General features: G+C 37.3%; 2 protein-coding genes and 1 pseudogene across 4 annotated transcripts in view; 2 read left to right on the forward strand and 1 right to left on the reverse strand.

Moving 5' to 3' along the window:
• The window catches only part of LOC143735712 (uncharacterized), a 237,035-nt gene that overhangs the window by 137,375 nt on the left and 82,550 nt on the right, over positions 1-17,110 (forward strand). The window lies entirely within an intron of this gene.
• On the forward strand, positions 919-4,425 carry LOC143735715 (uncharacterized). Of its 3 annotated transcripts, none has more exons than XR_013203285.1 (3): positions 919-978; positions 2,203-3,749; positions 3,813-4,425. XR_013203285.1 is itself a non-coding variant. In XM_077225906.1 (3 exons), exon 3 carries the CDS (start codon positions 2,208-2,210, stop codon positions 3,141-3,143), a length of 936 nt encoding a protein of 311 aa, XP_077082021.1. In that variant the 5' UTR covers positions 919-978; positions 1,164-1,216; positions 2,203-2,207; the 3' UTR covers positions 3,144-4,425. The 3 variants fall into 3 exon arrangements, 2 of the variants coding, with proteins under 2 accessions (XP_077082021.1, XP_077082020.1); XM_077225906.1 differs by adding an exon at positions 1,164-1,216 and having other exon boundaries at positions 2,203-4,425; XM_077225905.1 differs by having other exon boundaries at positions 2,203-4,425.
• On the reverse strand, positions 10,757-13,000 carry LOC143735703 (E3 SUMO-protein ligase KIAA1586-like; annotated as a pseudogene).

Genomic DNA, 17,110 nt, shown 5'->3' on the forward strand with positions numbered 1-17,110 from the left:
GGCCTTTGTTTACCTTTGATCATTGTTGTTTATCCATTATTTCAAATAAGAATCCCCCAATGGCTTTTTAGTGCAAATCATTAGCCCAAATTACGCAAAGTAACTACTTGAGCACTAGTTAAATCCCAAATTACTCAAAATAACGAATTTAGTTTAAATCATTTGCTGACAGCTTGGTCTCCCCAGTTAAAAAATCCTCTCTGCGCCACTGTGTTCCCTCATAAACATAATTGGTTATGTCTTAAGTGAATGCAAACAGTTAGAAAATGTAATGCATGTGTAACAGTATGTTGGATCCGTGCACCAAAAAAGTGCTCTTGGCTAAATAACTTTAGTAACTTTAATAAGGATCCATAATTTATACTGTGAACACTGGATTGGGTGTTATTTTAAAATTGGTTATTTATTTAACATGAAAAACATGAAAAGTACTATTTATTATATAGTATACCCTGATAGGGTGACTTCTTCTTATATTTAGGCTACTCGTGCTATTGCTTGTAATTTGATTATTTGTTCTTATTTTATTACTGACAGTTTACTTGTCTTTAACAAAATTTGAAATGTATTAGGGTATTAGTTTTTGGTGGCATAACCTTATTGAGGTTATCAGTCAAAAACAATGAAAAATAAAAAGTTAGTTATGAATAATTAAAAAATCCTTCAAGGCGCACAACTCGAGAGAGAGTCTTACATAAAACTTAATTACACTACATGATTTCTAATTTCTAAATACATATTTGTCCTATTTAAAATACCTAAAAATATATATTTTTTACATTCATATAGACATGTTTATTTACCTCTCTTACAGAATTCTGCACTATTTGATTTTAAAACTGTAGTATTGAACTGTAAATTCCTCCACACTCCAGTCCGGTAGGGGGCGAAGATGCAGCATAACTTGATTTCTCACGTACCACAAAAGAAGGAGGCTATGAGCGCTAACTTGTGTTTGGGATGTGATCGACCGAATTGGTGAGTAAAATTATTATTTCTTCTATTATATCTTAATCTGAACGATCTCGATCCCAAGATCTATCTATGTTTATCTGTGAATATGACGTAACTAAACATTATTTGTGAGCCCCTTCCATCAAATGCTTGCATTTAGTTTTGTGTTATTGTAATAATTTTAATATTTCTCGTTTTATTTCTCGCAGATCGGAAAATGTCTCAGTTCTGACGGTTAATCGATCATGCACTTCATTCTGTGGTACGAAATAAACATTAAGCAACATCCACGATTCGAATGATTATATTGCGACAAGTAACTAATCAGAAGAAACAACTTTTTATAACGTGGGATACTGAAGAACATTGTTTATTCACGATTTTTCATGAGGCTGAAGAAAATTAATAAAGCTTAAACTAGTTCACAATATTTCGTTGTTTTAGTTAAATCAAAAGAACACCATGTACAGTAGTTCGTGAGACCGAAACGTTGCTAATAAAATCTGAGGTAGAACATTCAAAACATTTTTGATTTCTTTACACATTTCCAGTAATTTTTCCTTAACAAAATAAATATCCCTTTTTTTATTAAAAAATTAATTTCTTAGTTTCTGCATGTGATATTGTTTCAAGTCAGGAGAGGTTTGTGTCGCCTGACTTTGACGTGTATCTTCAGCACAGTTTGCACTGCAGGCTGCCATATTAATAATATTACTACATGTTTTGTCTCTTAGATTTGCACATTTGACAATAGCTTGATTTGGGATGAAGATGTAAATTCATGTTCATTAACAAAAACCCTAACATCTGTAAAAATTGTATCGACCTCATTTTTATATTGTAAAATGTAAATATTCTGACTGTTTGAGTTTATTAAAATGAACCATTGGTCATCCATAGTAGCATACATTTAGATTATGATAACCACAGTATAGCACCTCAATACCATGGTAAAATGTTACTATATGGTTTCTATGTTATTTGTATAAAAAACAGTAGCCTAAATACAATTAGTATAAATGCACAAATGCTATAAAAATACTGTAATTATATTCCATTACTCTTTTAATAAATGTATTACATGTCTACATTAATAATATAATAAAATTCTATATGAATATCCCACATTTCTGTCACAATACCATTGTGTAGTTAGTGTTACTACTGTAATATAATGCATTAAAATCATCAGTTGAACAAATCTATTTTTATGATTTACTGAGAGCTTTTATATTTCTTCAATTTCAGACCTGATGGATGAGAACAACGAGAATGATCAACCGAATGAAGCGGAGGAGAAACATAATCATGTCAAAGCTGGAGAAAGAGCAGTTTTCAAGAAGTCTTTCAGCTGCGCTCAGTGTGGAAAGAGTTTAACCAGCAAATACATCCTCGAGGTTCACATGCGGATCCACACCGGAGAGAAACCGTTCTCATGCAGTCAGTGTGGGAAAAGATTCACATTCAAGCAAAATCTTCGTGTTCACATGAGAGTTCATACCGGAGAGAAGCCCTTCACGTGCGATTATTGTGGAAAGACCTTCAAATATGAGGGTAACCTTAAGGACCACACGAGGATCCACACCGGAGAGAGACCGTACGCATGCGTTCACTGCGGAAAGAGTTTCGCCGACAGAAAAACCTTTAAGATCCACACGAGGATCCACACCGGAGAGAGACCGTACGCATGCAGTCAGTGTGGAAAGAGTTTCACGCAGGCGAAATATCTTAAATCACATCTGCGATCTCACTCTGGAGAGAGACTGTTCAGCTGCGATCGGTGCGCCAAATCTTTTTTCACATCGTTATCCCTGAAGAAACACCGGAAAGTCCATTTACAGGAAAAGCCACACTCGTGTTCTTTGTGTGGAAAGAGTTTCACAGAGCTTGGTTCTTTAATAGTACACAGGAAAAGACACGGCGGCGTGAAGAATCACATATGCAGCGAGTGCGGCAAGTCCTTCATCACAAACAGTGAACTAAAAGTGCACCAGAATATCCACACTGGAGAGAAACCCTTCAAGTGTTCACACTGCGACAAGAGATTCAACCAATCGGGAAACCTGAAAACTCACGAGAGGATCCACACGGGAGAGAAACCGTTCACATGTGATCAGTGTGGGAAGAGTTTCAGTCAGTTCTCTTCTCTGCTCAGGCACGGGAACACTATTATCTGTAATAAGTTGTAGGCTAAAAGCTCCACTGGGTAAAAGGCTGTTTTTTTTTTCTCCTCCAATTGACACTTCGCAGGGAGTTTGATTGACAGGCGATCTGACCAATCATAATCCGCCATCCACCGAATCCGCCATTTTTGTCGGACAAAACAGAATTAGTAGATTAACGTTGGAGGATTTGAACTTGAAAAGCGGTGTAGGGGAGAGCCAGGACAGTTGAAACACTTTTCAGATAAACGTCGTTTTCTAAGATAAGGTTACTGATAGATTTTTTTTATTTTTGTGATCAACAACTCACATACCTGTTCTCTTAGTATCATGTGTTATTCGGTACAAATATAGAATGATTAAAGTAAAAATTGACTTTGAACGGTAGATATGCTTTGTAGGGCTGAAACGATTCCTCGAGTTACTCGATTACAAAAATTCCTCGAGGCAAAAACTCTGCCTCGAAGCCTCGTTAAATTCCTATGTAAAATGTAATTCCCTATACGCGGATCTATACTATAGCGCGTGATACATTTTGAATTTGGCACGATGGCGGAGAGTAAAGATGTCCATAAACGGCAGAGAATGTCTAAAGTTTGGGATCATTACATACTTAAAAAGGAAGAGAACAAGGTGCAATGTGTCTACTGCGAAGTAGACCTGGCATACCACAACAGTACGACTTCAGTGATTCAGAATCTGAACCGAAAACATCCCCTCCATGCTCTCACCAAGCGTCACTGAAACATAACCTAATGGTGTGTTCACACCGAACGCGAATAGAGCGTTAAATACGCGTCTATCACGTCTAGCTAGACGCTTAAACATTCGCTCGAGTTAAAATTTTTCAATGTGCGCGGAAGACGTTCGCGTCATTCGCGACGCCCGGCGCGAATGATGCGTCTATTCGCGTCTTTGCACTGACTTTGTATAATCTACTCGCGCAAATAATTAAAGTTGCGTTCGGTGTGTGAACCCCTTCACTTACAAACACACACACACACACACACACACACACACACACACACACACACACACACACACACACACACACGGAGTGAGTGTGTATGTGTGTGACTGCGAGAGAGAGAGAGAAATAGTGTGTGTGCAAATCCACTCGTACTTTTGGGAAGACATTTTAATTGGCTGCCAAAGTAATTGAGCATAGAACAATGTTGGCACTTATACTAAATGGGTAAAAATTGCAATAAATAGGCCTAGTTTTGGAGCCAAATGTTGGAGTTGGAATAAGTTTTTTTTGTTTGTTTTTTGAGAAATAAAAGCCAAATGCTTGATCATTTTACAGCCACATCATTTTCGTTATGCATTATTTGTTTTAGTTGTTTAAAAACACACAAAAAATTATCCGATTACTCGATTAATCGATCGATTAAGTGCTAGATTAATCGATTACACAAAGAATCGATAGCTGCAGCCCTTGTGCTTTGTTTCAATCGCCCCGCATGAGACGATTTAAACACAGGGGTGGGACGGATGAAACATAACAGTTTAAATGGTAACTATTGATCTAATGCTTGTTTTTATTAACAATACCTGACAGGTAACTTATTTACATATTGTTACAAACATATTTTGTAATTTATTTTCATTTAAAGGTTTATATTAACAGTTTTGTTCTGTCGCCGAATAAACAATAGGCGATAAGCCTATGCGCATTTCGTGTAATCTTTCTAATAGGCTATTTTGTCGAGGACGTACAAATCTTTTTACAATTCATTTTCTAACATTTCTTCCTTGAGTCATATTGATTGTTTGCTAGTTGAATAGCCTGTTATTATGAAGAAAATTAGGTCAACCAGAAGACGATAAATGAAATTTATTGAAGATTATTAAAGAGATAACATGGAACAGTAGGCTATATGAATCAATGAACTGTATAGGCTAAATAAACATTTATGAACAGTAGCGTATAGGCTAAATAACAAATATATAATATATAACTAATATATAAACAATAGGCCTATATATAATATAATATATAAATAATATATAAACTACATATATATATATATATATATTTGTTATATATATATATATATATATATACACAAATATATAAATAACAGGTGTAACTCATGTCACAATGATCACAGATGTAATGTTTCTGCATCATCGGTGACCAGATTTAACTGGCAGGAGGGGCTGTAAACTCTTGTTTCAACCGTCCCGACAGCGCCTCCTGCCAGTTAAACCTGTTTTGCCCCTAAACTTAAAAACTCTGATATTACACACTTAAGGGTGTGTTGTAGTACTAATACACCTTCCGTATTATCATTACAATGAATGGCACATGAAAACATAAATACAACTTGTCAGTCAAAAAAACTACCGCACGAAAGAATTCACAAACCGCACCCAAAAACAGCTTTCCGGCTCTAACTTTAAAACGGCATGACGTAAAGAAGAAATGTTTTTGCGGGTCTGGTCGGCATTGCGTGCTGTGTATGCTGACGAAATTTGACGAACATGACGTGAGTGGTTTTCAAGGAAACCTCAATGTTTCATCCGTCCCGCGTTTCAATCTTCCCGGCTCTCCCCTACTGACGTCTTTCCGCGGTTAAAACAACATTCCTTCTGATGTTCATTCATGTTTATGTGATGCTATAAATGAACTAGAAGGAAGAGATGATCGGTTCACGAGCAGCTTTAACTGAGGCTCTACCGCAAAACGGTATTTATTGTTTAAATTTCTTTAAAGGGGTGGTAAAACGCATTTTTTCGAAGGCTTGATTGTGTTTGTGGGGTGCACTGTAACATGTGTTCATGCGTCGTTTTTTAAAAATTGCATTATTTTTCATATATTTTACCTTTATTCTACACTGCTCTGTCCCTCCTTGTAAAAACGGTCTGATGGTTTCCGGTTTCTGTGAAGCCAGTCCCTCAAAACTACGCAATGGGCTCAGATTGGTTAGCTGGCCCAGTGTGTTGTGATTCGCTAACCGTCTAGTGCACGTTCTCCGGAAACGTCACGCCTCTTACCTTTACCGGTGGTTTGCGCTTTGGTGTATTATAAACAATGGCGTCAATAAAACCAATCGGACCCGGGGAAACGTTAGTGAAGATGATCGAGCAGAACCTGTTCAAGAACGGCTGCTAAACGACGTTTCAGAAAGGTTTGTTTTTTTGTTGTTCTCTCATTAGTTTTTAGATACGCTGTTATTTAATTGTACTAATTATTATAGAATTACAAAAAATAAGCTTCATAAACAAGAATTTCATATAATCGTTCTAACAAATTATACTAGTCCTCAAAGGGATTTGTTTGAGTAAAGACTGCGGATCTATAGTGATCGTTACTGACTGTATGCCACCGTGTTACATTTGTATTTTTAGAACGATTGTAGACAAATATCTGTCGACAGAACTATTAACCCAAAACGAACACTAAACATCGGCTGCCAAATCAAACACAGAACCATGTTTAGCATGCCTGTAGATAAACAAGCATGTAGATAAACATAAAAGCTCTAATCAAAGAATAATTTACACTAATTCCAAGTTCGCTGTTGAGATTAAAAAAAAGTTTGTAACGTTAGGTGTTTGTCGGATAACGTTAAGTATGAATTATTTAACAAACCAGCAGAGCCAAACAGCGTTGTCATTTGTTTACTTCCTAAAAATAAATCATACTTACAGGTTGTGGCTCGTAAACAAAAGCTTCTGGTTTTAAAGTTGGAACTGCTCCATCTTTCAGGACAAGCCGATGTGCGAATCCTGCATTGAGCGAGATTTGGGTCATAATTATGAGGGACCGAGTTAAAAATAAATGTTAACCATTGATCCCTAACTCCCTCGTCCCTAGGAAGGCTGAACAATGTGGACCTGCAATCCGGATTAAAATAACAGCAGCGTTTCGACGCCATTGCGACATCTCCTCTCCAACACAGCAATATAAAATGGCCTCGCCCCGCTTATTAAGTATTCTCGGAGGAGGGGTTTATGTAAATAATGGGATATGCTGACGTCAGCAAACCCGGAGGAATGTCGTGTAGTCCGAAACCGGTAGTTTGCTGTAGTCCTTAGAAATTGAATTATTTATAAGCAACTTTGAGCGCTGTAACTTTGCAGATGTTGTTTATGCTCAAACAGCAACATCACACACTAGCTAAAGTTAGAAAAGTGATATCGTGTTTTACCAACCCTTTATAATATGACCAAATTTGAAAGGTGAGACTTTGTTTCATATTGAATATATCCTGTGTCAGTGTGTTGTCAGTGTCGTCTCTGCTCCGCGATGTATTTTTCACCGCGTGAGAACATGGTGTGGCGTGAGAGAGGCGTGGCTTGTCGGACATAGCAACAGTAACTAAAGGGGGCGTGTCTTGGCGAACGGTCAATTGATTTGTTGTCACAAAAACTTGCCGCCGCTTTTTCATAAACATCCGCTTTTCGAGATGCATGTGGAAATTTGTCTGATTCTTGACGCGATCGCCGACAGCAGCACAAAGTTAATTCTGTGCTAATTTGATCTAATATTTGATGTTTTTAAAATGTTGTAGATCTCTGAAATTGGCCATATTTCGTAGGGGTGTAAATCGAAGCCTTCATGACGATACGATACGAAACCGATTTCTTAAGCCAACGATTCGATTCCTCGCGATACGATTCGATACTCGATATTTTTACATGATATCTATTAAGTTTCAAATAAATCAACAAAAATTTTTATAATTTATCGATGTATCGAATCGTTGGCTGTATAATCGATGCATCGATACGAATCGATTAATATTTACACTCCTAATATTTTGAGATAACGGTATATGAAAAATGATGTTATTTGTGGTAAACGCGGCGCTGCTGTTGGGGCGAAAGACAATAATTTTTCCATTGTAGATTCAGATGGTAAATATTTAGAGATAATCACCATATTTATAATGAAACTATCATATTTAAATATATGATATTAATCATATAATATCATATTTATTGTTACTACTGTAAATCTATATTAAATTATTGTGGGATCTTCAATGCTTTCAGAATCTTTACACTTTAAAATGATTTTGTTTCTGTAATTATAAAAATATATTTCTATATTAAGATTTTATTGACAGTAAATTGTCAATATATAGTATTTTATTGATCAAAATAAACAGAAAATAGTACAAACTTTGCTAAAGTGATTGTTTTGAATAAATATTGACTTTTTTTATTAAGAAAATTGATTATTGAGAAAAATGATTATAAATATTATTATATTAAAAATATTTGTATCAGTTCTGTGTGTCTTTTACCCCGTGTGTCTGTGGTAAAAGGCCCACCTCGCCACATCATACATTTATGTAAACAAAATAAAGCACTTTTATGATTAATTTTCACACAAAATCTGTTCCTCCATACATGTTCAATACAAACATGTTTTTTCTGCACTCATAAACTATGGTTGTAGTGAAAATCCCATGTTTCTTAAGGTGCGCATATAGCCCTGTTGGACCGTTAGTATAGTTCATCATGAATGGCAGAGGTTAATAACTTAGATTCAGGTCTGAAATAAAATAAAAACTGAAATGTGGATATTTCTAAAAGAGCAATATTTGTTCATTTAAATTTGTCTTGTCCATGAAAGACAATTTGGGAAGAAAAAAAACATGACTGTGGCTTTGCCAAATCCTGGATGATTCGTGTTATGAGTGCTGTGTTGTTGGATGCTGTCTGTGTGAATCTTTTCTGTCAATGATTAAAGTAACATGAAGTAAAAACTGAGCGCATATTACGGTTTCTATTGTGAACAATTCATCCATGCAGGTTTTTATAACAGTCTTTGATCAAAATCCTGTCGTATGAAGGTAGTTTTGTTTCTTTATTATTCAATCAAAAAAAATATTTTCAATTAAAAAAACCTTCACTTCAATTAAAAAAAAACTTTTCAATCAAAGAAAAAAAGTATTTGAATCCAAAAATATATTTGAGACTCAAAAAAATACATTTCAACACTGCTTTTCTTTGATTGAAAATGTTTTCTTTGATAGAAGTCCGTTTTTTTTTGTTTAAAGCAACCTTTTTAATTGGAGTAACATTGTTTTTTGATTGGACCATATAATGGGTAGGACATTTGTGTGTTTATCATTCAATCAAAAAAGAAGTTGCTTCAAACAAACAAACAACAGAATCAATAAAAAAAGTCACTTCAATAAACAGATAAACATTTTCAAATATAGAAAACTGTTTTTGAATGCAAATAAAATATTGAGACTCCAAAAATTGCATTTGAACACTTTTTATTTTTATTAAAAATGTTCTCTTTGATTGAAGTAATCTTTTTTGTGTTTGGGCCATACATGGGTAGGACCAGTGCTCGAATTGAGTCAAGTCTTATGGGGGGTCCCCAAGTTTTTTTTAACGGGGGGGGGGGTATGTAGGTTTAGTCTTGCAATATACACTTTATACAAAATATACAATATATTTGATCATAATATGCATAAATATATCTTATTTATTAAAAACGCTTGATAAAGAATTATATAGGCTACATATATATATATATATATATATATATATATATATATATATATATATATATAATTATTCTTTTAAATTACTTACTAAAGTAATACTGGATTTAGAGGGCAGCAGACCCAAAACAGCAACTATGGCAAATATACCAACCAAGGCACTACATATAAGGCTCTTGAAGACCCGTAAAAGCAAGTAACTTCAAAATACATTGAAATGTTTCAAAAACAGTAGAAAATAATCAGATGGCTTCCAGACTCACTGGATGGTATCACTGTCAGATTCAACAGTGGCACAGGAATAATTATTTCATAATGTCTCCGAAAGCAGTGATAAAAGAGCAGTGAGTAACTTCAAAAGGATATCTATCTTCACAACTTTTTTATTACTTAAACATTAGCAAAAGAATGGAAAAATACTATCAGGCTGTAATGATGTAGATAGGTATGAACCCAGGTGCGGGAACTTTACTCAAAGAGTACAGGACAACTGGGCAAACAGGATACAGTCTTTGGAATAGTTTATAAGTTTAACATAGGCATGTCCAGGAGATTCTCAAAAGTCAACTCAGGATTCATCCATAACAAACATCAAAGTAATTTCAGGAACCAGTGGATGAAGACATAAACCAAAACTCAGGACCGGTAAGTATTTACTGGTAAGCATCCAATTTCTTCAGAAGCAGGGATAACAAAAATCTCAAATGAGAAATGACCTCTTCAACAGAAAGTATATATAAACTCAGTTTCTTTTCCCACAACTGAAATGGAGAACTGAACATAAGTTAACTATATATAATGTGTTACAGAAAACACGTATCAAGTCATATCTGAGACACAAATAACATCCAGGAAAACACAAGACGAAGAGTCCTTCCATGAGTGCACAGATAGTAAGTATTTATAACATTCAAGCCAGACAAAGACTGATTGTCACTGCAGTATTTTTTAAAGTACACCAAATGCTTTACAAACAAGCATCAGGAGTGGTTTTTTAATGCTCTGGGAAGCCCAAGCAAGCAAACAAGGTAGATGGCAGAGCAAAGAGTTCACATGTGACAGGCAATGTTGGTGAAAGAAAAAATGTTAATCTAGAACAGACCACAGTGGTCTGTGTGGTTTTGTCTGTGCTTGCCTTCCTGTTTTGGTTGCAGTTGACAGCCGATGGCCGTCTTTCAACCAAGAGAGCACAAACGATTTTGGGTCAAACTGCTCCACTGGAGGGCCATTGACGTCTAGAAACAGGACAGAAGAAAGGCTTTTGGCCCTCAGGCAATTTCTCCTCTTGTTAGCGGTATCACTCATGGCTGAAAATCCGCGTTCACATTCAGCTGAGGTGGCCAGGTAGGTTTTGCTAGCTGTAATCAGCCTCTTGATCGTCTTCCCAGGACTGTTACCTTCAAGTTTCCACAACCTATACTCTTCAACAGCAGCTCTGCTGGTTACTCCTAGATGCTTAGCAAGGTCATGAATTTCCTTTTCACCATACAGGACAAGGGAATTACGGTCTTTGGGCCAACAGGATGGTTCGAGTGGAGTCAGAAGCTCAGTAAGGTCTGAGTCAGGGAGACGTACAGAGAGATTATCAATGACGGCCTGTAGGAACTGCCTCTTGTTGATATTCTCCTTGGTGGCTTCTAGTGTGATGCCTTTGAACATGCATGCTGTTATCCTCCCTTCTGCCTTTGCGAATGACTTTCCTGGTGTTGTTTTCATGGCCTCCAGGACCTCCATAGTCAAAAGAGTCCACCGACTGGCATCAGTGAGAGATGTGTTTCGATTCTGCAGTTTCAGAGAGAGGCTTTGTAACTCACGCAGCACATCTTTCATCAGTGCAAGGTCTTTAACAAAACCTGTGCCGCTGAGTTTCCTTAATAGTCCACTGCATTTTCGTCGATCCAAATCAGTGCGGGAAACATCCACAGAAGCTTTCAGCATTTGTGTGGCAAGTGCTGGAAAGTCCCGCCAAACAGCTCTGACAGTGCTGAAACTGCTGGCAACCCAGCGAATGGAGAAAATCTGCCCAATCTTCAGCAGTGAGATGTTAACATGAGTGGCAGCATCATAGAGCAGTCTGGCATTTTTTGGAGATTGGTGGTAAAACGTATACAACTTTGAAATAAAGATTTCAAAGTGGTTACATCCAGTTACAGACTTGCATGCATCATGCACTGCCAGCTCTAGCTTGTGTGCAAGACAATGAATGCTCTTCAATGAAGGGAAGTCTTTTCTCAACTTTGCAATCAGTCCACTCTCTCTTCCTGTCATGACTGATGCTCCATCTGTGGCGATGCTGATCAGGTGTGATTTTAAATATTCATCTTCCAAACCTGCTGTCAAAAGGGTTTTCTTAAGAGCTTGATACAATGCTTCTGCTGTTGTTCCCTTATCTAGCTCTACAAGATCAAGGAAAATGTTTTCAATGTCATCTTTGCCTGTCACATCTGCTCTCAAGTAAATTATTAAATAGCTTTTGCCAAAGTTACTGCTTTCATCAACTGTCAAACTCACAAAAGAATCATTGGACTTCAATGCGGTTATCATTGACTTTTTCATTTTAGTGGCAATGTGTTCAATCATAGCGATACACGTATGATCCGATCGGTGTGAAGGGCCCATTTTTCCTCCACTGATCTCTTGCAGCATTATCAGTCTGCTCATTTTACTGAATGCTAATCTCTCTTTTGCCACAAAGTAGGCTGTTCTTATACTGTTGGCTGTTTCTCTGACAAGCTCATCATTAACCTTCTCTGTTAGTGTGGGGAGGATCTCTTTTTCTTTCTGGGCTTCAATTTCTAGAGCCCTCTGATGAGCCTGACTGTCCCGGTGTTTGTATATTTTTTTTCTCATGGCACGTACATTCATTGCTTGGACCCTCCCTAAAGCCCACTCTTCTGCCACTTGAACACCTTTTTTGTTTGTACACATTCGTTTAACATTTCTACATGCAATACATCCAATTTTGTTTTCATTGATGTACAGCCATGGGGAGTATTGTTTCCTCCATATCTCTAACTGATTTCTCCAGTTATCAACTTCCTTGCTCTGAGTTTTTGTGGTGCTGAGCCGTTCAGAGCTGTTGGTGGGAGTTAGCTGTTCTGAGCTGTTGCTGACCTGCTCTTTGCTTTTGTTGACCTGTGCTGAGCTGCTGTTGGTGGTACAGACCCATATAAAGCTGTTATCACTGCATTTGTCCTCTTCTGAGATCTTGTCGCTGCTAACCTGTGCTGAGCTCCTGCCACTGCCCTCTGCTAAACTGGAATGGACTGTGCTTGCCTTGGAGGTCCTCTTTACCTGCACACTAGACAATGCCATGTTTTGGTTTCAATATTTTTATTTTTAAAATGTTTTTAAAAGTCTCTTCTGCTCAAAGCTGCATTGATTTGATAAAAAAAAACAGTAATATTGTGAAATATTGTTTTCTATGTGAATATATAGTAAAATGCATGATCAACGCTGAATTTTCAGCATCATTACTCCAGTCTTCAGGGTCACATGATCCGTCAGAAATCACTCTAATATGATGATCTGATGATCAACAAACATTTATGTAATAAACATTTATTTTATTTTTCAGGATTTTTTGATCAATAGAAAGTTCAAAAGAACAGTTTCTATTTGAAATAGAATCTTTTGTTACATTATAAATGTCTTTACTGTCACTTTTGATCAATTTAATGCAACCATACTGAATAAAAGTATTAATTTCTTTCCCAACATTTTTTAAAAATACATTCTTACTGACCACAAGCTTTTAAATGGTAGTGTATAATGCTACAAAAGTTTATATTTCAGATCTGAAGGATCATGTGATGAAGACTTGAGAAACGATGGTGAAAATTCAGCTTTGATCACAGAAATAAATGATATTTTATTGTATTATTATTTTAAATTGTAGTAATATTTCATAAAATTACTGTTTTTACTGTATTTTGCATCAAATCAATGCAGGCTTGGTGAGCAGAAGAGACTCGTGAACTTTTGAACAGTAGTGTACATCCAACAGAATGATTCTAGCTTTTTTTTACCAATGTAGTTTTTACCCTAAAAACAACTGGATGATTAATGTGGATTATGTGACACTCTGATAATAATGTTTGTTCCAAAAGACTTGATTAAATGGATGAAACTTGTTTATTAGATATTAAACATATAGATTGTGCCAAAACAGGCTGTCAGTCTGTGTGTTGGTGGGGATTTTTCAACTATTTCAGCACATGCGATTTTTACATAGTTACTTCCAGTAGGTGGCGGAAAAGCACTGTTATGAGTGAGTAAGTCAGCAACTATTCAACTACCATTTCAGTGAAAAAGGCTGCTTTATTCAGAAACAAACAATGCCATGGCAATCAATGTCAATTATTGCTATTTCAAGAGTGAATCCCGCATAAATGCGTATGTAACTCCCAAAACTTTGTGTTTACGTGGCCATTGGTCCTGGCTGGCAGCATGAAAAACAAGTTTTATACAAATTCTGAATGGAAATTAGAAAGCACACAACGATCGCTCCCTTTACTAAAAAGCTGTTATCCATCTCCGTCGAGATCTCTAGCACTCCCTTAGAACCAGGACTATTAATAATGAAAAAATAGTAACTTAAGCCTAAATGTTTCCAATTTACGCAAGGAATACAAAAGCCCCGATATGGTGTGGGTAGATATAAAGTAGAAAGATATATAGAGAGAGACAATTACCCCTCAAAAAAGTCGGTAAGAAGCTTTCTCTTCCCGACCTCGAGTGGAGGTTTATTTTTCTCCATTTTTTAAAAGTTAAAATTAGCTTCAACGGAGCGGCGCCAATCAAACAGTCCTGTCAGTCAACGATGTCATGCGCACAGCACTCTTTGATGTGGGGCGGGGCGTTTTCATTTTAAAGAGACATGGCAACTAGCCAACTTTAAAAAAATTATTGTAAATAATCAGTTCACGAAATTTACCGTATCCATTGCATGCATTTAATCAGATTTGTTATTATTATTTTTTACTAAAATAAAAATATCTGAGGGACCCCCCCTAATTATATTTTTTACTTCTTATGGGGGGTCCCTAATACCTATTGGGGGGTCCCGGATCCCCCCAGCCCCCCCTCAATTCGAGCACTGGGTAGGACATTTGTGTCTTAATCATTCAATTCCAAAAAAGTTGTTTCAATCAAAAAAAATATTTTCAATCAAAAAAATTACCCCGTGAATAAAAAAAGTACTGTTGGGAAAAACTATAGTTTGTTGTTGGTATGATATCCAGTGATGCTTTTATATGCTTGTTTCAAGGTAGTGACGAAACGCTACAGAGCGCGTTTCATCGCTACCTTGAAAGAGAAGCCGCAGAAAGCTAGAAGCTAGCCATAAACACCGTGAGTAGTGACTTTTCCCTTGTCAGTGGTGTAAAATATGTAGTTGGATTGTTTCATGTAACTTAATTCTTCTCCCTCGCTAGGTTATGGTTCGTTCACACCGGACGCGAATAGCGCATCAGGCTCGAGTGATTTCAATGTTAAGTCAATGCAAAGACGCGTTACGCGCGTAAAAAATTCCTGCGGCGCGAATGAGGCGTAGAGCGCGGCAGAATTCGAATTCGCATCAAACGCGTGAATGCACAAATAGCACTAACTAAATCATTCGTGCTTAACAGGCCATACGCCTCAATGGCGCGAATTGAGCGTATGGCGCGTTAAGCGCGTTACGCGCGAATGATTTAGTTAGTGCTATTTGTGCATTCACGCGTTTGACGCGAATTCGCGTCTGCCGCCCGAGTTGAAAAATCTGAATTTCTGCGTCAATTCGCGCCGCGTTAACCAATCAGGAGCCTAGCTGCATGCTGCTGTCACGTGGTGAAGTGTCTGGATGCTTCAAAAAATTATTTTGTAATATGTTCTAATGCACAACAAAACAAATATTTTATCACATAAAACTTGATTTCAATATATGAGACATATTCATTTTGTATTGAATGCTATTTATTCCATATCTAGATTATATCAAATATTATTATAATTTAAAGACAACCAACATACTGCATAAGTTCGTGTCTGGACAGAATTGTTCGAGAGAGAGAGAAAAATCACAGGACAGATTAATCACTTTTGGAGGCTGGCTCCATTTATCATCAAAACAAAAATAAATGACAGATTAGGTGGATGAGGGCGAGGGTGATCCTCGTTCCGATGCGGGACAACAGGTCATCAAGCTGGGCGCGGGACAGGCGGAAGTACCGCTAATAGCCGCCGTCATCCAGGCGCAGCTCCTGGAGCGAGCCAATGGTGAAACTCGCCACACTGGGTTCGCCTTCGAAGGGTCTGGTGGACACAAATACGGCGACGCAGTGGCGGAGCCAGAGGGGGGTCCGGGGTGGCACTGGACACCCCTGACATGCGATTGGCCACCCCGGGTGCCACCCCAAAATTGTATTTGCAGTTGCAGATGCTGATTTTTTTTTTTTTTTAATTACGTTCGCCGGCAGCGCGGCGCGCGCAGTTTTCAAACGGACGAGCAGAGGACGAGAGATGGTTGCAAGATACCGAACTTCACCGAATAAGAAAACATCATATTTGAAGTAAGCTTTTAAGGTTTAGCATCAGGGTGGTTTGCTCCCAATAGCCTACATTAGGCCTAATACAAGCATATACAGTACCTTGCCGTGTGTACGTTACAGTATACAAATGTTCTAGCTAATGTGAGGATAGGAGATCAAAACGCAGGCAAAGAAGAGCAGCAACAAGCGATATCATAATGCGATCACTATAGACCCTTTGCATGTGACGTCACGCTCTACTCGCGCGAATTCTGAACGCCATGACGGACGGCGGAAGAGCTATTCTGTAGACGGACGGCAAGCCAAAAGAGTACGTGTTTGTGTTCGTTCTGGTTATAAAATGGTTATTTCGTGTTGTGCCGTGGGCTGTGCTAATAGACAGGGTAAAGCTAATATATCGTTTTATCGAATCCCATTTGATGGGGAGAGAAGGCAGCGATGGGTTGCTGCTATCCGCCGAAAGGACTGGCAGCCCTCCAAGTACTCCAGGATTTGCAGCGAGCATTTTTTACTAGGTAAGATTCATGTATTCCCCAGTTACGTGTAATTCATTTTTGTAAAACCATACAGTCATCAATGTCCAGATAGAGACCCAGTCAAATTAAAATTTGTAACATGAGTAACCTAGGTATGTAATGAGCAAGTAACGTTACCAGAGCGTGATAGGGCTGTGCAGTTACATGAAAGTTAAGTGTGATGTTATTGTTTACTGCTGCATAAATGTACCTTGTGAATACATCTTAATCACTATGCTGTGTTTACCTGGTCAAATTTTAACATAGGCTACAGTAAATATAATCACAGATAAATATGGCTAGATGTTACAATTATGTGTGGCTACTGATCACAGATACTCCGTGGTTTACTGCGTGGATTAAAAAGCCACGGCCGACAATGTCCTCTAAAATTATAGGCACACATATAAATCTTAAATTCTATAAATATAATATAAATCTATATATTATATTATTAATGGTATATATAAATC

This window comes from Siphateles boraxobius, unplaced genomic scaffold (assembly GCF_051911475.1).
Source record: "Siphateles boraxobius isolate OS27281-9 unplaced genomic scaffold, OSU_SipBor_1 13, whole genome shotgun sequence".
Classification (NCBI taxonomy): domain Eukaryota; kingdom Metazoa; phylum Chordata; class Actinopteri; order Cypriniformes; family Leuciscidae; genus Siphateles; species Siphateles boraxobius.

Bases quoted from the DNA above. Each gene is read 5' to 3' on its own strand.
- LOC143735715 (XM_077225906.1), top strand. From the start codon at position 2,208: ATGGATGAGAACAACGAGAATGATCAACCGAATGAAGCGGAGGAGAAA.